This window comes from Crinia signifera, chromosome 6, assembly GCF_055691185.1.
Source record: "Crinia signifera chromosome 6, ASM5569118v1, whole genome shotgun sequence".
NCBI lineage: Eukaryota > Metazoa > Chordata > Amphibia > Anura > Myobatrachidae > Crinia > Crinia signifera.
This window is the reverse complement of record NC_139222.1, coordinates 74,563,356-74,586,608: the sequence shown is the minus strand read 5'-3', so window position 1 is coordinate 74,586,608 and position 23,253 is coordinate 74,563,356. Positions and strand designations below refer to the sequence as shown.

The window sequence follows — 23,253 nt, the reverse complement described above, 5'->3', positions numbered from 1 at the left end:
TATTTAACAGCGCTGACCTCAGCCAATCAGTGGCCGCCCGGTCTTTTGAATAGGATTCCTTCCTTTCCTACCGCCGCGCCGACGGTCTCTGCTCTGCGACGCCTGCGGTCCCCGCCTGCACTACCTCCGCCGGGAGCCGTCAATGCGGGGGGGGGGGCGCTGCTAGTTAGACAGGGGGGCTGTATATAAAGATGCTAAAAAGCACCCATGATGGCTCAGATTCCGATATATCTTATGTTCTGCAGGTCCAACGCCGTGATCCGATCCGCACGGGACCGCGCATCAGATCAGATGTCAAACACATGTGATTTTGGTACGATTTCACCCGATTTATCGGCCCAAAGGGCCGAAATCGGATAAAATCGGCTGAAAAGCGCATAGTGTATGGGGGTCTTTAGAAGTAAGCCTGAAAATAGATATTTGGATAAATAAAATGTGTCCTAGTTTAGCAGCCACTACAGTCTTTGTTTCCTGGTACCCCTCTAACAGCTGGATCCCAGCAGCCAGTGCCTCCAATGTCTCTGGAAGTTATGCCGCTACCTACATCAATTTCATTCAGGGTGTGCGGATTTAAATGAACTGGATTTAAATCACACATAATGGAGCCACAGTACTGTGGTAGCTGTTTAACTGCATAAGAAGAGTTAGAAGCTCATAGATTTGCCAAAGAAAAATATCCACATTCGAATATCCTGCTACCAAAACTATCCAGGTTCCAACAAAAGCAACCCTGTGTAATGACCTCTTGTTTGACCACAATGTTGTGTCAACAGTGGCACCAATAGATTGGTGGAAAATGCACATTGTAACTGTAGCTGGTATTGAAATATCTTGGTAGCAGTAGAGCAGCCGCTGACAACTACGGCAATAGAAAGATTAGTTTCCACATTTGGGGCCTTATTTTCATTCACACGCTCCCCCTCGCGTTCGTATAGGGGAGCAATATTTTCCTTCTGTGCATGCACATTTCTACCAGTGCCGGCGGGGGCGTGGGACGGCAGGTTGCACCCATCGGAAAGCCCAGCGTTTCATGGGCTTTCCCAGGGATGTTAGGCCATGACATTGGGGCTGTGGGAGGGCATCTGAGGAAACTGAATTTCAGCCACAATAAATTCAAAGGCATGTTGCAGCAAGTAACTACTGTACATAATCATATGCAGTGGTTCTGGCTCTGAGAATCTAACTTGGGACAGACATTCTGAGCAATCATTGGGTTGCTCAGAGGACAGATGGCGTGACAGATATTCGTCTGCAAGCATCTGGATAATCGAATGGGAATTGAACTGCACCAAAGACCAAACCTACTCATGGAGGTCTCTGGAGAAAATCCCTTGTGCCTACTGTACTAGAAGCTCCAATGCAAACTGATAACAACTAGTATCCAGTATTCTTGCTGAAAGCTCTCAAACAGTATGTGGCATTTACACAATACTCAGATGGCATTAAGGGCCTAATGAGTGTTCATAAAACACTCTCTAACCATTGTACCACAAGCACCAGCCTGAATTGATGACCAAAGGCAGAATGGATTAGTGGATTCATGCGCATTCTTCCAAATTCTGACCCTAACACCTGCATGTCACAGCAATTTGAGATTTATCAGACAAGGTAATGTTTCTCGAGTCTTCAACGGTCTACTTTTGGCCCACTGCAGCCTCTGTACAACATCCACTTCAAGGTATGATTTGCTGTGCAATCAGAATGCTCGTCTGCATACTACTGTTGTAAGACAAGGTAATAATATCTATTAGAATTTTGAATGTCGGGATTCTGCCCTAACCACCTGGGATATCGTACTTGTGTTCCTTCTAGCACCCTGCATCTTTGAAAAACCATGCAGTTCCTCTTCCCTGCCTGGGGTGTTGTTCTCTGCTGTGGTGCTGAAATACAGACCACACTGTGCTAGAAGCACAACAGCATAGAGCCACATTCCAGGCAGGCAAGAGGAACTTCTCGGATTTTGGAAGATGCAGAAAGCTTGAAAGGAACACCCAACCCATTTCACAAACTAATGTGTTAACATTATTACATTACGTACATTTGCACAATTTTTCCTATATTCATTTATTTTAGAACCATGTAATTATCGAGCACATAATTGTGTAACCATTTTTAGATGTTAACTATTATTAATAGTTAAGATTTTAGTTTCAGGTGACCTCACACTAACTTCAACAAAAATAATTGTTCATCAAAAATACCATATGATTAAATGTGCCATGAACATTAAATGTAACTATACTCACACTCAAGTCGGAAACACCTGGTTGCTCTATCACTGGAATATCTGAGCAGTTTCTTAGCTTGTATATCCAATAGTGTTTTGCTGTGCTAATAAAATTCCAGGGGAGCGAGGACCCCACTCCCAGTACAAAAAATATAATATAAGTTCCATTATAGTGGTCCTTTGGTTTCTTAGCAAAGTAATGGTTTATCCGGTGCTCCGCCAGCAGAGTGTCCTGATCATCTGAATCACTTGTGTCTGTGGGTGTGTAAATGGGGCCTGTGCTTAGTAAAGGGTCCTCAGACACTGGGGGGGGGGAAAAAGCACAAAACAATTTAATTATTTCAATGGAAAATAAAGTTACAAAATAACATGCCAGTAAGTTAGCAAAAATTAATACTTCAGCTGTGGTGAATGTGCCTTGGAATACAAAATGCTACATGGTTGATAACAATCATTTGTTCTGCAAAACAATCCATTTCCATTTCATTAACCTCTAACATTTACTGTATCTGTATAATTCTAATACAAAATACTATAATAAGCTTGAAAGCACTTTACCCATTAAAGTGAAATAAACATGTCATAGGAAAGGACAGACTTTCCACATGCTTATTTTATTTATTCAGTTGCCAGATTAGTTTGAGAGCATTTATAATAAATATTATTTAAACTATTAGGCTTTTACAAAGCTTTTTGACGCTGGAAGTTTTTGTCCTTACTGCAGCCATTCCCATGGCAAGATCTAATTTGGCCATCTATATATTAAGTTGAAGAGTGTGTGTGTGGGTGGGTGTGTTTCTGTCGCATTGCGGACACACCGTGGCACTCAGAGCTGCCAAATTCAGCAACAAGGTACCTCTGGACCCGTTGGTGTGCACCTTGAAGCCGTTTTTGGCAAATTTCACTTAGAAATGTAAAAACACCAAGGTTAAATTTGCCTTGATTCATGATATGGAAAAAAAAATTGACGATCTGGAAACAAGATTGACGACCTGGAAAAAAAGATGACGAAGGAACACCACACCTGGTTTTGTTGTTGTCTTGAGCATGAATGCAAACACATTCTAACATTATAGTAGACACTTTAAACAATTAGAAATAATTTGAGATATACATAGACCACAAATCACACACACACAAACACATTGTACACACACATTACACCACATACGCACACACATATAAAACGTAGCACACCTCACACACACATTGGACAGATACACACAACACACACACACACACATAGCACAACACATGCAGTACATACACTAAGACACACACTTAAAAACAGTACATCACACACACAAAAAAAACAAACGCATCATAGGTGCTGAAACTCAGGAGTGGATGTGGAATTCATCAACACATAAACAAGCTATCAAGTCTGGAGTGGTGTGTTTCAAACAACACCACCACACCTGATTTCATTACGGTCATTGAAAATCAATGTAAACACATTCTATAATTATGGTGGAGGTTTTAACAAATGACAATCTTGGGCCTTTGGCACACCATACAATGAAATTTTACCGCAATTTTGGAAATAAATAAACCCCCAAGGTTTTCCCAGGCAACGCCGGGTGAGTCAGCTAATCAAGAAATAACACAACATAAAACTCAGTGAGTAAGTCGAATCTAAAAAACAACAAACACATTTAGAGTTCATTCTAGCACCCGCTATCTTTGAAAACACATGAAGTTCCTCTTCCCTGACTGGGGTGTCGCTGTCTGCTGTGGTGTTTCTAGCACAGGTCTGGTTTGCTTATCAGTGCTGATATACAGACTACACTGTGCTAGAAGCACTACATCAGACAGTGACACCACAGGCAGAGAAGAGGAACTGCATGGGTTTTGAAAGATAGCGGGTGCTAGAATGAACACTAACATTTACTAAAACATATTATGCACTACTGATCAAACGTTTTAGTACAATCTCATTAGTCCAATTTTTATCGAATTTGAGCAATTCAAGTGGAGCACATAAATTGAAATGGTACAAAGGTAATTGGTAAACTGAAGTATTTTTGTTTTAAGAGTTACAAATAATGCCTTTTTGTTATAAAGCTAGTAACAGCAAATAAAAAGAGGTTACAACACCTCTGCAGCAATAAAACTAAATTAACTTTGAAAAGCCGATGAAAACAATTCCTACAGGTGTACCAGAGCCAGATAAAAGCTTGTGGGGTCCCTGGGACTGCCCTACAGTGACCACCTAAATTCCTGATAATGCCCCCTCTCAATATGGCCCACATGCATCTCTTATATGTCATAGTGCCCGAGTACTCGCCTCCATGGTCACACCCTTCAAGCACTGACTGAGCATGCAAAAGTTAACACGTTGTGAAAGAGGATTGTATCCAAGGATATGTAGACTGAAGCTGTCCATACATCTACAGATCGATTGTCACATTGGACTGGTTGGATGAGAGCAAATGACAGTTGTCCATTTGCTTTGAATTGCTGGAAAACTGCCAAAATCTGTCAGGGGCAGATTTATTAAGCTCGGTGAAGTGATAAACTGTCTAGTTTTTATCACCGGCCAATCAGCTCCTACCTGTGAAGTTTGGTTAGAAAAAGGACAGGTAGGAACTGATTGGCCGGTGATAAAAACCAGACACTTTATCACTTCACCGAGCTTAATAAATCTACCCCTTCAGATACTCCCAGGTTTTTGTTCCAACCAGCCCAATCTTACAATTGATCTGTAGATGTATGGCCACCTTGAGATTATACATTTAGAGCTTTGCATTTTAAGGTCAGCTCTCCATTAGAATATCAGATGATACGTTGCAGATCAAATCATATTGTTATGCCAATGTTTTATTACTGACTGAAGGAATGTAGGGTGTAACTATAATGGGAGTAGTATAGGGCTGAGTCAGATGCCGCAGCATTTGTGTGTTTTTGACCTTTTGGAATATTGCTTCTGCCACTATACAGAAGCCCGTCGCTGGACTACAAACGTGTATCTGAATGTACAAGGACTATAAAGGTGTAGTCAATCTCGCATATGTGCAGCACCCCTTCTGTTTGCGTGATCATTTGTGATTAGAGTGTGCTTCACTATATCACTTCTCCTCGGTTGTCCGTATGAAATCCACGTAAGGCAGAGGGCACTACTGACATGCAAGAACGTTTTACTTGTGCACTATTGTTGGTGAAGGGTTAAGTCGAACCTCTGTAAATACAGAATGTGTCAGCAGCTGTGCGCAGCTTGGGTTATACTACTTTTTTCAAAACAGTTCTGAGACTGTGGAGGAAATTTACTATGCAAATAAGACTGCCTATACGTAATTTTGGCATTTACTATGCCGAAAATCCGCCTATTCATATTCATGGCACATTTGTATTTACGAATACATACGCCATTGACAGAATACGAGTAGAAATCACCATTCATTCGAAAGGTGATTCCTAAATGATTAAGCGGCCGTATATAATATATATATATATAACATACGGCCGCTAATTGCCACAAAAATACGCCTTGAAAATACTCGTATTTGGCAGAAGCCTGCACAGATCAGCCTGCACAGACACTACATTCAGCGTTTCTCTCTGCTCATCATGCCATCAGGTACTCTGTTATTTTGCCAAGTACCTACATGGACAGAAGAGGATGTTATCCATGCGAAGGAGCTGTAAGCATAAATTCCTTCAACAGGTACCCATATGGATTATCTTAAGGACCAGCGGAGGGATGGATACCTACGTGTCAAGGTAGGCAAGTATCAGTATGTATGTGATGTATGTTATAAAGTTATACTTTACTGGTGTGTGTGTATGTTTATTTTACTATTTGTACTGTTGTGGAACTACAAGTTCCAGTCTGCCCTTTAATGCCCCATATGCTGGGACTTATTGTTCTCCAAGTCCCTGCATGTGGTGCAGGCTTGCTGGGACTCATAGTTTCACAACAATACATACATTTTTTTCTATTTTTACACAATGGCTATCAGCCCAGTGCCCACCGCACAGGGGCACCAAGGGCAGCCCGGGCAGGGTTAATCCTAATGGGGGACCCCTTTATTGGGGGTTCCCCACTACCCCAGGGTCCCTGCCCGGGCTGATCAGTCAGTGGGTATAATGCTTCGGCCGCGGGACCTTATACAATAAGGCTGGTTACAATAACCCCTACTCATTTTGTCCCCCCATATTTTGGGAACCAGAACCGGCCCTTGAGCCTGGTGCTGGTTTTAAAACATCAGGGGATCCCCTATCCAGTTTGCCCTGTGATTTTTAAAACCAGGACCAGCTCTTTAAGCCTAGGGCTGGTTACGGCCGGGGGGAGACTCCACGACGTTTATTCAAATTATTTATTTATATTCATTTTTTTAACACTGCAGCCTGAATGGATCGGACTGATCTGTGGAGGGGCTGCCGACTCGTATTTGTATTTAGCTGGCGTATATATGGCCGCTACATATGAATATGGTGGCATACGGAGAATACAAATCAATAAATAGGGCAGATTAGTAAATATGCCCTATCTACGATTCATATTTTCCTGAAAAAACGATAGATGGTGGTCGTATAAATTCGTACCCGGCATCAGTCATATTTGGGGATCTTAGTAAATTTCCCCCAAAGATCCATCTGTGACTCTGGGCCCATGCAGAGTAGCAAAAAAATCACTCAACTGCATCCGCCACTGTGGGGGAAATATAATAGGATGAGATTCAGAAAGTGAGAGAATTGATAAGAAATTTCCAGTTTTTTAAAGCGGCAATCATTTACACTGCAAAAGCAGTCTAATGTTGCCGTGTAAATGATTGCCGCCTTAAAAAACTGGATATTTCTTACCAAATCTCTCACTTTCTGAATCTCTCATCCTATTAAATTTCACCCTGTGAGTGACTCAAAATCAGACCCTATGTATAGTCCATCCAATGAATTTTAACTAGCTAATAAGGTGTATTTGTTACTATGAGAAGACATAAATATCCGTGTGCTGTTTGTATACTCCCCCATGTTTGCATGGGTTTTCTCCAGCACAGGAGTTATACAATTGTAATTGAAAAATCACCACTTGGATTAAATAGGTTGAATGTAAATTTGAGCGAAAATTGCCGAAAAGTGCAGATTTTCAGCACTTATTGAATACCCCCTTAGTGTTATAGGACTGCTACTACTCAAAAAATAAATAATACATATGTAACAGTACAACCACATGACAAGAAAAAAATTAATTTCCAACAATTAAGAGCACTGTACAAGTACTTCCAGCCAGTACAATAGCTTCTCTTGTCCCTTACATATGAATACACGGCATGGTCATGGGGTTTTAAAAGAAACACTTCAGATCACATATTCAGTTACATTTTGGAAAACAAATACACAGAAAGACGCCCACAGCCTGTAGCTATTTTTTATTTGTTTGCTTTTATTAACAAGTAGCTTCTGTAACCCCAAAAAAGATACACAATACAGTAGGTTGTGTTTGTGTTTTTTTCCTTTAGCAGTAAAACAATATGTAAAATATCTTCACCCATCTCTAGTGTTTTTGAAATAACTAATACTGCTTTCACATTGCAGAAATGGGTAATGACACGGTATTCTTAAATGGGACTTTAAAACGGGTCTGAGCCTTAAGACCTTTCACATTGCAGGTGAAAACCGTTTTAAAAATCATTTAATACCATTCAAAATTCAACCCGTTTAACCCCCAAGGGACACGTTTCAAGCCATTGAAATAGAGCCATTCACACTGCCTACAAAACGGCTTTAAAACGTGTAGGACTCTGCTTTTTAACCGTATTGAAATACCGGTTATCTTTAACCGGTAAATCAACTTTGGCACTTTCACATTGCAGCCTTAAACGTTTTAAAATGGGAAAAAAACGGCAATATACCATTTTAAAAGTGCAATGTGAAAGGGGTATAACATTACTAGAGCAGCAGCAGAGTACAAGCCTTATTGCAATGTCATTAACAAACTCCCTAAAGTTAAAAGGGCTCAGTGATTGTCCTGGCAGCAGTCAGAAGCCATGTCCTGTAATAAGGAGAATCAGGACAGATCCTCATGCCTGGGTTGTAGCAGTGATGGGCACAGGCTGGCCTGGCAGGTGTATGGCATAGTATGGCAGGTATACCCACCTTGGGCTGCGTCAGTGAGGGGCAGAGGCTGGCTGGTGTATGACAGCTGTGTGTGTGGCAGTGAGGGGCAGAGGCTGGCCCTGCAGATCCCCAGGCTCATCTGTGCTGTGGCAGTGAGGGGCATTGGTTGGCAAGTGTATGACATGTGTGTGTGTGGCACAGTATGGCAGGTGTCCCCAGGCTGGGCAGTGGCAGGGTGTGTGTGTGGCAGTATCAAAGGACTAGGCTACAGTATGAATCTATCACCATCAGTACAGTAAAAGAGCAGGCAGCAAACAGGAGACATAACATGGGCAGTTGCCATGAACACGGTGCCATCCAGCCGGGCACTGGCGCTGCCAAGCAGAGGGGGGACCCCGGCGCAGACGCTGCCACTTACTGTTTATCAGGGCAGCTACATCCGGGGCAGTGCGGCGGTGCTACAGCTGGTGCTGGGATGCCGGCCTCACTGAGCCGCCTGCTTCCTATCCTATCTCCTGCTGCCGGGCAGGAGAGGGCGATGGGCGGGGGGACGTCTAGCGACGCCCCGGGGATGAGCTCCGGCCTGTCCTGTTCTCACACACAGGCAGCCTGGTTGTTGTCACTTGTCAGCGACGCGTTACACACACAGGAAAGGAAACAGCATACACAGTGCAGACGGCATGCAGTGTACAGGTGCTCCGGGCTTAGTGGGGGCATCACCTCCGTAATGAGCATAAGTAGAGAAAATGTGTGTGCATGTGACACAACTGTGTGAATGTACTGTGTGTGCATCATGTGATGTCTGTGTGCATGTGAGTGAGATACATCTAGTACAGGAAACCCTTCACTGAATGCTCTTTGACATATAGTTGGATGCACACACATAACCTGGCAGCAGGATATGAAATAAAACAAGTAGACAATTTCCAGTTTCCACTTTGCCTAGAGCAGCTATAGAAGAGTTAATCAAACTCAGGGGCAGATTTATTAAGCTCGGTGAAGTGATAAAGTGTCTAGTTTTTATCACCGGCCAATCAGCTCCTACCTGTCATTTTTCAAACCAAGCCTGTAACCTCACAGGTAGGAACTGATTGGCCGGTGATAAAAACCAGACACTTTATCATTTCACAGAGCTTAATAAATCTACCCCAGAGGTCGCCAAAGCGGGATGAAGTAAAAATCAAACCACAAGAGCCCGGAACGCCTGACCGGACATCAAACTCTGCAATCTGGAGCTTGTAGTTTCTGGTGAGGCTTTATTCCATACTTGCCGACTTTTGAGCTGCCCTCTCCTGGAGAGGGCAGTCAGCTCTGTTAGGCAGGGAAGCCATATCATTGGGGGTGAAAAAGAGGCGGTTTGGGGGCGTGGTCACACAGTTTGGGGGCGTGTCTACAGCGCTGCGTCATTTTAGCCCCACCCCTGCTGTGCAATGCCGGTATTTCAGGCATTGCACTGTGGGGGGGGGGGGGGCTAAAATGCGGCGATCGCAGCCTTTTACCCGCGGACCCCCCCACCGAGGGACACATCGCGGGAGCTGGGGGGATATGCGGGAGGATTTCCACCCTTTCCGGGGGGCCGGGAGGGGGACCCGATTTCCGGGACCCTCCCGGCCATTCCGGGTGGGTAGGCAACCCTGCTTTATTCTCGCCCTTCTACTCTCCTTGGTGACATATGTTATAGGCAGCCCCACTGGACAGGACACTCCCAGACAGGCACCCCCCCCCCCCCCCAACAAGAAATTGTTCATGTAAATAAAATTATTCAGCAATAGATGTGGGCCCAAGTCAATCTGCACTGAAAATCTGATTCCAGCATTAACAAAAAATATAAAAGTCACAGACCCCAATGAAACAGAAGCGTCAGTGTTCAAACTAACATGGATAAATGTTGAGATAATGGTTTCGCTTTGGCATGCAAAAATAGTTATATCTCTCAGGCATAAGAATAACCACATGCAAAACTAATGCAGCAAATTAAATATTTATACATGTAATAGACCAAAGACAAATAAAAGCGATACATACATTAAAGTAATAAACAATGCAGTCTTTGGTATTTGCAAGAGAACAAAACAAGAAATATTTTGATGCTCACGACTGGCCCACTGCAGGGAGAGGACATTACAGCCGGGAATCACCACCCTGGCTGCAGAGCTGACAGTCACCTGTCCAAGGCCGCAGGGTGTGTGCCACTCATTGGGCTCCTTCGGGATAGTTCTCACCTCAGTAAAATGAGTGACATGTCCTGCAGTTCACACGTAAACACACCCGATGCTGGCGGCGGGACGTGAGGCTCCTGCAGGCTGCACACAAAGACTAGCGTCTGTAGCTTCACGCCGGCCGGCAGTCAGTCAGTACAATGCCACTGTGAACAATAGTGAGGCTACACCGAGCCAGGTACACAGGCTCACCCCTCAGGCTGAGAGAGTCCCTCTCAGCATGATTATCTCCTCCGCCGCGACCCGGAGCTTGCCCAGAGAAGCCAACAGGCTGGGCAGCGGCAGCACCATATTCGGAGGCTGTCCAGGCTTTACCAGTCACCCGGATTCTTTGAGAATCCTGGAATCCGAGTGACTGGAAAAGCCTCCTGGAGGGTTGCCACCAAATCCGGGAGAATCCCAGAAATCCAGGAGAATCCCAGAAATGATGTAACATGTGCAGAGAGAGTTACATCGCCATTTCAAACTGAAATCTAAATTGCAGTGTAAGAATACAGCAGCCAGTACCATAGGCGAATCTAGGGGGTGGTCTGGGGGTGCACAGGACCACCCATTAGCCCATTTTGTAGCTGAGGGCTAGGGCTTTCCAACGAGCCCTGCCCCGTGTCTCTAGCCCCCTGGAACCGGAGATACTGCCAGGCAAAGCTGGAATGTTTTCCTTATAGGATAACATGGGACCCGCTAATTCCGACCCCCACCCAGTTCCAATGGCTGCCAGTTCCCCCTTTGGCATCACTGAAGCTCGAGGTTGATCTCAGTCAAACCCAAATCGCTGGACCTTCAATCTGATACCAGGCTGAATCCATATGGGTTAATTGGTTCCAGGAATATTGAGGTTAAACCTTTTTTTTTTTTTCATTTCTTAAATGTAATTTCATGACTGTTTATGTTCATTGAGGGTAGATTTCTCTGGAACCAAACAGCCCAGTTTTACGGGACCAAATTCATTTGAAGCCAACTGTAAATGGGTCAGTTGGTTCCAAAGATATAGCTGGTTGGTTAAAGGGGGGTAGGGAGATGGGAGTGGTTTTCTCTCCCCCTCACACCAGAAAATGCAGGGACTAGGCTGGTGTATAAGGGGTCAGCCTGGGAATGTCCCTGCATGATCCTGGGACCATATTCCCGGGTAAATCCCTGCATTTTCTGTTGTGAAAGGGGTATTATTTCAAATAGCCGTGACCTGTAGTGCTCTGAATACAGCCGGACAGCCCCCTGCTGTCTGCCCAGCTGTCAATGACTGTCACCCCTGCAGCTTCTGCTCCAATTTTTCTCCCCGCTTTCACCTCAGCCCGCCCCACCTTTAATCATGTGGTGCCGGCGCCTGGTGTGCTCCCCCGATGTCACGCACAACAACAGCGTGCACAATATTTCAAATGTCCACTCGGCTAGAGAGGACACCAGGAGGGGAGTGGGAGCGTGCTCTGCACTGCACTCTGCTCTGCTCCTCTCCCCATAGAAGCAGCAGCGAAGGCTCATATAAAATTTTACAGTAAGTGGCACTTTTGGGGGCATTGCTTACTGGACGCTACAAGTGGCGGTATGTGGGGGCATTACGCATAATGTGTGGCTTAATGTGTAAGGGGCATTACGGTGTGCAGCATCATGTGTAAGGGGCATTATGTGTGCAGCATCATGTGTAAGGGGCATTATGTGTGCAGCATCATGTGTAAGGGGCATTATGTGTGCAGCATCATGTGTAAGGGGCCTTATGTGTGCAGCATCATGTGTAAGGGACATTATGTGTGCGGCATTATGTGTAATGGGTACTATGGTGTATGGCATCATGTGTAATGGGTACATCATGTGTAATGGGTACTATGGTGCCATCAAGCAAGAACCCCCTAGCAATGAGCACGTAGGTAAGCTGCACTTATGTGGCAAATATGTAATGGGCATTACGGTTTGTTATATAGTATGTAATGGGCATCATGATGTGTGGCACAATGTGTAATGGGCATTATGGTGTGTGGCCTTATGTTTAATTGGCATTACGGCGTGTGGCTTTATGTGTAATGGGCATTACGGAGTTTGCTAAATTGAGTAATGGGCATTACTGTGTATGGTCTAAAGTGTAATACCACACCCCTTTTTGTGATGTCACGCCTCCTTCCCATGAGGCCATGCCCCCTTTTTGGTGCGCGGCTACGCCGCGCAAAGGTCCCCCTGCTATTATATCTAGATCTGGGACCTCCCATTACAATAATTCTAGATTTGCCTATGGCCAGTACTTACCCTGCACAGAAACAAAATAACTCACCAAAATGCAACCTTCTCTGCACATGTTACATCTGCCCCACCTGCAGTGCACATGGTTTTGTCCATTAAAGAAGAAGTTTGCTTTTACAAACCAACCAGAATCACCCCCATTGCCCTTAAGGTCCTCTCCCCTTTTCCTCGTTTTCTCCTTATGAATGGTTAGGACATGTGAAGAGAAGGGGGAATATCATAGTGTAGTAAATCATGATAATACGAAGTACTAGGATGGCCATCGACCATTGACGATTTGAAATCATCGATGGTTTGTGGCCGATGTTGAATACTTTTGCCATTGATGGGGGAGAACCAGATAGCTTCCCTCCATCGATGGCACAGCAAAACCAATGTTTTGCTCTTTTTTCCCCCCCAAAGTGCCGGGATACCATACACATACCATGACAGGTAATAAAATGTTTAGTAGTAAACTTTCACCAAAGCATGGTAGTAGTGCGCCAGTCTTCACAGCCAAACTGCAAAGGCAGTGGGCAAACCCCCTAATTCTGTGATGCTGTGCTGGCTGGTTCCCAGCATGCAAGATACAGCAGTTGAAGCTTTTCTATATTAGCAAAACTGTAACTGACACTAAATCAGGCCCATTGTCCTTTACGGTCTACTCAAAGATGCCTGAATATTAATTTGCAGCTGCAAATATGTACGCAGCAGCTTTGTGAAAATATGCAAAGGTCATACCTTACGGGAGTCGTATAGTCTCCCATAATCAGCATCTCTGATTCGCCATTTACATTCAAAGATGCAACCATTGGACACAAATCAAGTGAACATCAACCAAGTGAGATGCTGGGGCAAATTGTAACAGGCTCAAAGTCGCAAGCTGAGCCATGGACCAACGTCCCTGCACTTTTGCTGAAACTACCCTAACTGGTCCCTTATTGTCAATCACATTGAGGAAATCCTCTTTGTATCCACCAAAAACAAGACCAGAATCTTGATATTAAGTCAACAGTTATTAGTCAATAGGTCTACAACATAAGGTTGATATGCACTAAATCAAGGTACACAAGGTTGACATGGTCAATAGGTCGACAGTGCTTATTGCCAACAGGCTCAAAAGGTCAATGTGACAATGGCCGAAATGTCTTTTTCCCTATTTTTGTAACATTCTCATTATTTACCACACAGGTGGACTATGATTTGGAATAGTAATTAGTGCAGAGAGAGAGACCTATTACGGTCAACCTCTTTCCCAGTCAGCCCAATAATCCACACCCACCAAGACCATCAGGATACATGGCACACCATTTTTATTCAATGAACTACATAAAAAGAATTCAGGTTTGCATACATCTCTGAATCAGGCCCTCAACCCCAACTTGCCCAAGATGCCATCTTCACATATTGGGGCAGATGTATTAAGCCGGATAAAGTGATGATGAAGTTTATAACACACCGTCCAGTCAACTTCTAACTGTCATTTTCAAACACAGCCGATTGGCTGGTGCGTTACCACCTTCCACCTTATCATTTTACCAGGCTGAATACATCTGCCCAACGATCACTATTTCATTGAACGCTCATATTTATGACAGGCAACTCATGATGATCTAGAGCAGTGGTCGCCAACCCGTCGCTCGCAAGCTACCGGTAGCTCACCGAAGCAATTTGGGTGGCTCTACTACTGCTTCCAGCCCACTCCGAGGAGACAAACACTAGAGATCATATATGACCTCTAGTGTCTGAAAGGGAGCACAGCACTATTTGCTTCCGGCATTTCCAGGTAACTCTGCAGTGATGTACTCCCTGTCAGATGCTAGAGGTCAAATATGGCCTCTAGCGTTTGTCTCCTCTGAGGCGGGGGAAGACGACAATGGTGGGCAAGCAGCAAGCATTAACCCCTGGCAACGAGCATAACCCCTGGCAACGAGCATGAAGCCCTGGCAACGAGCATGAAGCCCTGGCAACGAGCATGAAGCCCTGGCAACGAGCATTAGCCTATGGCAACGAGCATTGACCACTTGGCAATGACCATTAACCCTTGGCAATGAGCACTGACCCCTGGCAATGAACATTGCAACTCTGGCAACTAGCAGGTATTTTATTAGAAGCCTTACTGTGGGATATCGTGTGCAGCATATTGTGTCAGAAGCATTGCGGTGTGTGGCATAATGTGCCAGGCATTACGGTGTGTGGCATAATGCATACCATATAACGGTCTCAATTATTGCTGGGCCATCCCTTGGTGGGCACCATTTAGGAGCTCCCCTTGCCTGCCGCTGATCTGCTGAGCAAAACAGCAGGGATTCGACACTGGGTGCATGCACACAGCATCTATTTAGGCAGGCAGAGGGGCTGATGCATGGCCAGCAGCTCAAACTGTGCTGCCCATGCTCCCACAGTGGCAAAAACTGTGCCCTCAAAATCTTGTTCCTCTTCATGTGACGGCAAAGCTAGAAGGTACGCATTATGCTTCAGAAGCATTGCGGAGTGTGGTATAATGTGTCAGGGGCATTACGGTGTGTGGCATAATGGGTAAGGGGCATTGTTTAGTTATTATTAGGCAGATTTTTGTTTTTGTTTAGTAGCTCTTCAGGTGGTTTATTTTGACTTGAGTAGCTCACGCCCGATTAAGGTTGGAGACCACTGATCTAGTTTCAGGGATATCAGTTTTTCAGTTCCCTAGTCCCATGATGGTACTGGGCAAGAATGATCTGCCTTCCCTCCACTCTACAGTACTACTCTCTGCTTGCAGTCGGAACATCTTAAATGGCATCAAGCATACGTATGTGTAGTTTCTGTTTTGGAGGTAGGATTTTAAATGCTACGGATTACCGTAATCTAATAAAACAATCATTCATGTATTGCTTGCATGTTATTTTTTCTGTACTGAACATTTATTACTTTTCTTGCATACAAATCGTGCAACTTTTTCAGGGCCCTGAGGACTTATGAACTAGTTGACCTTTCAATTTTTTTTAAACTATATTAACTCTCATGAGTAACATTTTACAGCAAGATTTATTGTGTTTAGCCACATCTGTTATGGTCTACAGGTTGAAATTAACCTTCATGTTTTGGATCAGGGACCCTTTTGAATGAAAGCAGTTTTCCTCCACTAAGCAGGACTAATATTTGGATCATTGCACCTGATGAGAAATTAGTCTTCTCTATAACAGGTATGAAATGGCACTCTTTTAAAGGTGAAATCACAGAGAGTAAATATAACACTATACCAGTGGTTCCCAAGCTGTGTGCCGTGGCACCCTGGGGTGCCTTGGGCGACTTGCAGGGATGCCATGGATTGGTGGACCATGACCCATTAAAATTATTTATGATCAGTGTAATAGACAAATTGTGGGCAAACAGAAGTGAATCATGTCTCCCACCACATAACTGACCCCGAGGAATAGAGATAAACACAATTTACTTACTTTAATGTTGTTTTCATACATTTAGAAACATTTGGGCTAGGGGTGGCATGAACAAAATTCTGATACTTAGGGGTGTCATGATTGAAAAAAGTTTGGGAGCCACTGCATTATACTATTAAATATCATTATTAAGCGTTATTGTAACACAATCTGGTCTAACACTTTTTAGTACCAAAACTACTTTGCAGTAAGGTATCGCTTTTAAACACCCTAATTACTACTCACCTACTGTATATAACACTGATATAAATTTTTACACATTTCATGCTTAAACTCCTACTTCTCACTAGCGTGCCTTGGGTTCAGTTGGGTTGTGCTGGTCCGGGGGTCCCATGTTAGGGACCTACCTTATGAGGTTACCTGGTCGTGGGGTGTAGATCATTAGGTCTACAGTAAGAGAGTCGACAAGCATTAGGTTGACACCATGAATCTAGGTCGACATGGGTCTAGATCATGGGTCTTCAACCTATGGCCCTCCAGATGTTGTAAAACTACATGTTCCAACATGCATTGCCACATTTTTTCCTATAAGAACATGCCAAAACTGTCAGGGCATGCTGGGAAATGTAGTTCCACAACATCTGGAGGGCCACAGGTTGAAGACCTGTGGTCTAGATCAACAGGTCATTAGGTTGACATGGGTTTAGGTTCACATGGGTCAAGGTCGACATGGATTTATGTTGACAGGTCATTAGGTAGACAGTGTCTAGGTCGACAGTCAAAAGGTCGACATGGGATTTTTCACAGTTTTCTTCGGAATGTCGACACAGTTGGCATGGACACCGTTTAAAGTGCACCAAATCCCCTCACATTCCTCGCGATGCTTCCGGTACGGTGCCTTGCTGCGCTCGGCACACTATTTTATTCTCCCGCCATGCCCTAGTGGATGGTAGGGCATGAAATACCACCTGTCTGCACATGTCGGCTCCAAAAACAGTCAAAAACCCCATGTCAACCTTTTGACTGTTGACCCTGCCCAAGTTAACAAAATTAATTAGGGGAATGGAGAATTTAAACTATGAGGAGAGATTGAGCATTTTGGGATTATTTAAGGGGGGGGGGGGGACATGCTCAACATGTACAAATATATCAGGGGCCAATATAAGGAACTGTCAAACACCCTTTTTACTGATAAAAAGGAACCTAGGACGCGAGGGCACGAGTTTAGATTAGAAAAAAAAAAAAGTTTTTGTTCTCTTAGTAGAAAAAATTTCTTTACAGTCAGAGCAGTCAAACTTTGGAACTCTCTTCCTGAAGAAGTGGTGTTGGCAGACACTATAAATACGTTTAAAATAAGTTTGGATAAACATTTATTAGTTAAAAACATCCAGGGGTATGAATAAGTAACAATCGGTCTTTAAAATATCAGAAGATACTATACAACAAGGGATAAGCTACTATAAACATAGGTTGACCAAGATGGACGCAAGTCTTTATTCAGCCTTAACTACTATGTAACTATGTTGACCTAATGACCTGTCAACCTAAAGCCATGTCAACCTAGTCCCATGTCAAACCTTGTTGCATGTCAACCTTTCAGCATGTCAACCTAATGCTTTTCGCCCATCATGCTATAGACCTAATGACCGTATCCCTGGTCATGGTAATTCGATCCATATTTGTTGGACAAAAATTTTCCTAACAATTTTAAATGTTACATTGCAGAGTTCATTATATTCCTTGTGATTGCCAGTGTCCTTAGCATGTAGAGTGTACACCTGCATTTTTTTTCCTGTGTGGTACTACAAGTCTCAGCATGGTAGCATTTCATATTAAGTTTAAAATTAGTATGTGCAGGCCAGAACTCCACCATCATACTGTATGTGTAATAACCTGAATAGGTAGTGATGTGTACATTATAAACAAGTGACATGGACCAGACATGGATGGAGGATCTGTTACACCCCTTAATAGGGATGCATGGGATTTAGCTAGCTGCTCCAACTGAGGCAGCCCTGTGAACAAAGACTGGGGTGAATTGACTAATAAAGTTGGGGTGCTCGAGCCCCAGAACTGCGTGCCTGCGGTTTTGATCCATATGGTCGCGTGGATAAACCTATAAAAAGGAGCGGTCGTTAAGGTTTTGACAGTTGAGTCCCCAGAGACAGGGTCAGAAGGTGGCAGAGCTGCGCAGGGAAGGTGAACAGTGGTGCTGACGTCGGTCAGCATACTTACCGGAGAGACCCGATCTGCTGTTAGCCGGCGGGCGGCGTGACACCGCCCGCTGGGCGGACCCGGAGCTGCGGACGCAAATAGGAGGTGAGCCGGGCAGAAGAAGGACGGCGCTGGGCGGGATCCCATGGGAGCTGTGAGCCACAGAGAGAGTGCTGGGCGGCCGGAGTGACGCACTTAGGCCCTCCCCACCGCTGGTCAGGTACAAAGAGGTAGGCGTGACGGAGGCGAGGCCCAGTAACAGAGAGCCAACTGCCAGCACAGGATATAGAGAGACAGTGCAGTGACGCATTTAGGCCCTCCCTGTGAAAATTGGAGGAGGGATAACATATGAGACATTTGCAATAGACCATTGTTTGCCTGCAAGGACTGAACAAAAGGGACTCCGTGTCTAATAGCGTTTGATCAGTCTCCAGAATAGCAGCCATAGTACAGCCACCTGTATAGACAATATTGCCAGATCTCTGAGCACAGAGTAGATAGAGCCTGTTTACAGTGTTAGGAAACAGCAAACCCTAGTCTAGGTTATAAGAGGGAGCAAGGGTGCCAGTGTATATACTTAAGTGGATACAAATACTCGTTACCAGCACAGCTTATATACTTAAGTGGATACAAAGACTTGTTAACAGCACAGCATACTTACCTAGGAAGGGAATGCCATTGTTCTTCAGAAATCACCACGGTAGTTTCTACGATTAAAAACACAGACAGGATCAAGTAAAGCATTTCCATATGTTACAGAGCCTAAAGAAAGCAAGGGATTTTTATTTCAACTGACGGCATTAAATATGAGAGGTCTAGTCCATTGAAGCACAGGATTACACATTGTAGCAAAGACGTTGATACTTTGAAAGCGAGAGGTTATTGTCAAAATCAGACAGTGTGGCTTGATATAATAATCCGTAACATATCTGGGAAGCCTTTGGGACACAAGTTGAGCTGTCTGTATAAAGAGGAATGTGTATTCAGAAAAGTAAAGTTGACTTTAATGTATGCAAAATAGATGTGTATAGTAATTGGGTCGTTAGAGGAACAACTCTGAAGTTTATTGTTTGCACTGCAATTTAGCTTACCGAAATAGGAGAATTTATCGCATTGTTTATTAATTGAGATTGTTTATTAATTGAGATTGTTTTGCCATTGTATCTGTTATACGTTGACATGCATTGTCTCATATTCTATGAAAGATGAAAAGTTATCTATGTAATTAATATGATATTTTAAATGACAAATTAAACTCCTTATTATAAAATAAATTGCCTATACTTACCGACAAGAGAAGAGTCTTGGAAGTAGAAGAAGGAAGCACATAGAACGGAGACGTGGGAGAGTGTCTTTCATTGGAGATTTCGATAAGGGGAGTGAAAGTCCCTGCGTTATTGGACACGGGCTCTCAAGTGACAACAATTCAATTAGACGAATTTATGAAACACTGGAAGAAAGATGAAATTAACACACCCCCTACTAACTGGATGAATTTAGTGGCAAGTAACGGCCAGCCCATTCCATGTAGTGGTTATTGGGAAGCAGAGATGGAAATTGGGAACACTAAGTTACCAGCGCAGGGCTTTCTAATCTCCACTGATAAGAATGAGTACTTCCCACCTGTCATCGTTGGGATGAATGTTCTACGCAACTGCCCGGATGAGATTATTTACGCCCTGAGGACCAAGATATCTTTAGCCCCGCCAGGTGAAAGGAGAATCTTACAGCAGACCATTCGTTTTCTACAAGGCCAAAGAAATTTCGCTAATAAGCTTGGGGAAATAGGAAAAGCCCGAATTGCGGACCGGAATCCTGTTATTCTTCAACCCAATTCTGAAACGGTTGTATGGTGCAAGGCTCGAATGGGACCAGGAGGGCTCGACTATGAAGCATTGGTTGAACCATGTGACAATGAAGGCCAGAATCCATTTGTGGCTGCCCGGGCTCTAGTCTCAGTACATCAAGGGAGAGTGCCAGTTCGGATATTAAACCCTCAGTCTTATCCGGTGCGGATGTTTCGGTATTGTCCTGTTGCCAAGATCTCACAAGTAACGTTCCAAGAAGTATTAGGAGAAGTGTTAACGGTAGCGCAACAGGGGGCAACCTCCGAGGAGCATGAAACTCACTCAACTGAATGTTCCTGGCTGAAAGATGTAAAGATTGGTGATGAGGGCACTTCAGAAGAACGAAGACAAGGAGTGATCCAGGTTGTGTTGAAAAATAGTGCCGCATTTAGTAAACATGCATCCGATTTCGGCAGGGCCCTGGGAGTTTGTCACCATATTCCTACTGGAACAGCTCATCCTATTAAAGAACGGCATCGTCCTTTGCCCCCTGCTCTGTATCAGCCAGTACGCACGATGTTGGAGGAAATGAAAGAGTCCGGAGTGATCAGGGATAGCTGTAGTCCATGGGCAGCACCGTTAGTGATAGTGAAGAAAAAAGATGGAAGTCTCCGGTGTTGTGTCGACTATAGAAAGCTCAATGCGGTAACCCATAAGGATGCCTATCCTTTACCGCGTATTGAAGAAACGTTAACCGCATTAAAAACTGCCAAGTTTTTCTCTACGTTAGACTTAACAAGCGGATACTGGCAAATCCCAATGGCCATCGAGGATCAAGAGAAGACCGCATTCACCACCCCGATGGGCCTTTTCGAATGGGACAGAATGCCATTTGGGCTGTGTAATGCACCTGCGACATTCCAACGCGTAATGGAGCACTGTCTTGGGCACCGGAATTATGATATGGTCCTCTTATATTTAGATGACATCATCATTTTTTCTAAATCATATTCTGATCATCTGCAACATCTTGATGACGTCCTCTCCCAGTTGACAAAGTACGGACTCAAGTTAAAACCAGCGAAATGTCATCTGCTAAAGCCTCGTGTACAGTATCTGGGCCATATAGTTAGCGCCAATGGAATTGAAACAGATCCCGAAAAGACCCGTGTTGTGGAAGATTGGCCGATTCCTAAAACCCTTAAAGAAGTTAGGAGTTTTCTAGGGTTTGTAGGATATTACAGACGATTCATCCAGGGGTTTGCCAAAATCGCCACGCCCCTAAATGAACTTTTACGTGGAAAGTCAGGTGCGGATAAGAAAAGCAATATCCCTGTGCGATGGGTTGAAGTGCATCAAGAAGCGTTTGAGCAACTGAAATCTGCATTACTGAAAGCCCCGTTATTGGCTTACCCAGACTATGAACAGCCCTTTTATGTCAGTACAGACGCTAGCCATCAAGGACTGGGGGCCGTCCTATACCAGAAAGAAAATGGAAATAATAGAGTAATCGCCTACGCCAGTAGAGGTTTAAGGAAAACTGAGAGGAACGGCGAAAATTACAGTACCTTTAAATTGGAATTCCTCGCTGTGGTTTGGGCAATCACAGAAAAGTTTAAAAATTATTTAGCCGCAGCCAAAGTAATAATAACCACCGATAACAACCCTTTGGCCCATCTCCCGTCAGCCCACCTGAATGCCCTGGAACAGAGATGGGTATCGAGGTTGGCAAACTTTAATTATACTATCCAGTATGGTAGCGGTAAAACCAACAACGCTGCAGATGCATTATCCCGCTTACCCACGGAAGAGTTAACGGAGAAAGAGGATGAATTGGAAGATATAGAGACTCCGCCATTTAGTCGTTCTAGAGTCAGGCAGAATGTCATTCAAGTCAACATGACAGAGGAGGATCAAGGGATTCCAGGAATAGATTGGAGTGAAGTTCAAACTCAAAGCCCTATCTTACAAGAGGTCCGACGTATGATACAGAATGACGTCTGGTTGACCAAGGAACAGAGGAAAACCGCCGACCCAGAATTAATAAAATTGTTGAGGCATCGTGATAAAATCCTTTTTAGAAAAGGGGTGATGGTTAGGAGCATTGTTGATCCCGGAACGCATCAAAGCCTCCAGCAAATAGTCGTGCCCAGAGCACAAGTCGAACATCTGTTGACAGCCTATCATAATGAATCTGGACATTTTGGGATGCAAAAGACTGAGGCTGTGTTGAGAAATCGATATTTCTGGATAGGGTTAAAATCAGACGTGGAAAGGTGGTGTCAGAATTGTGCTGTCTGTTCCCGAAAAAGAAGTACTGGACCAACGCAGAAGGCCCCTTTACATCCTATCACCAGCCAATATCCCCTTGAACTAGTGGCTCTTGATCACGTAAAGTTGGATACGAGTTCGCAAGGATATCAATACATGCTCACTATAACCGATCATTACAGCAAGTTTATAGTGGCTGTCCCAGTGAAAGACATGACCGCAAAGACCACAGCAACGGTCTTTCTAAATAAATTTGTTCGCCCTTATGGATATCCAGATCGCATCTTAACGGATCAAGGTGCTGCTTTTGAGTCGCAATTGTTCAAAGAACTCTGTCAACTGTATGAGTGCAAGAAATTAAGGACAACTGCTTATCATCCTCAAACGAACGGATTGTGCGAGAGAGTTAATCAGACCCTGATTGGGATGATCAGAAGTCTTCCAATGGAAAAAAGATATAGATGGCCAAGTGTCCTTCCAGAGCTTACCTATCTATATAATAACATCGAACACTGCTCTACAGGATTTACACCGTATTATCTACTGTTTGGCAGGAGGGGCAAGCTCCCTAGAGATTTGGAACTGTTACCTGAATTAAATGACTCCTTTCCCCCTGAAACGGATTGGGTACAGGAGCATCAAAATCGGATGAAACTCGCTAAAGAAATTGTGCAACAAAAGATGGAGACAGTGCATCAGCGACAAGAACAAAATTATAACTTAGACGCCCGAGCGATTCCCTTACCGTTGGGAAGTCGCGTGTGGAAAAAGAAGAATCACCGTTCTGGAAAGTTAGACGACAGATGGGAAGAAGAGCCCTATCAAATTGTAGGGGTTCCGGATGACAATGTATTCACGTATCGGATAGAGAGACAATCTGATGGATACACTAGTGT

General features: G+C 44.1%; 1 protein-coding gene across 1 annotated transcript in view; it reads right to left on the bottom strand.

Moving 5' to 3' along the window:
* SLC29A3 (solute carrier family 29 member 3) overlaps positions 1–9,051 on the bottom strand; it is a 62,422-nt gene extending 53,371 nt beyond the window's left edge. Inside the window, exons 1-2 of the mRNA XM_083146302.1 lie at positions 8,703–9,051; positions 2,247–2,530 (exon numbers count right to left, since the gene is read on the bottom strand). Of these exons, the coding sequence (XP_083002428.1) occupies positions 2,247–2,530; position 8,703 (285 nt within the window). The 5' untranslated portion in view covers positions 8,704–9,051. The remainder of the gene's footprint in view (positions 1–2,246; positions 2,531–8,702) is intronic.
* Positions 9,052–23,253: the final 14,202 nt, after the last annotated feature.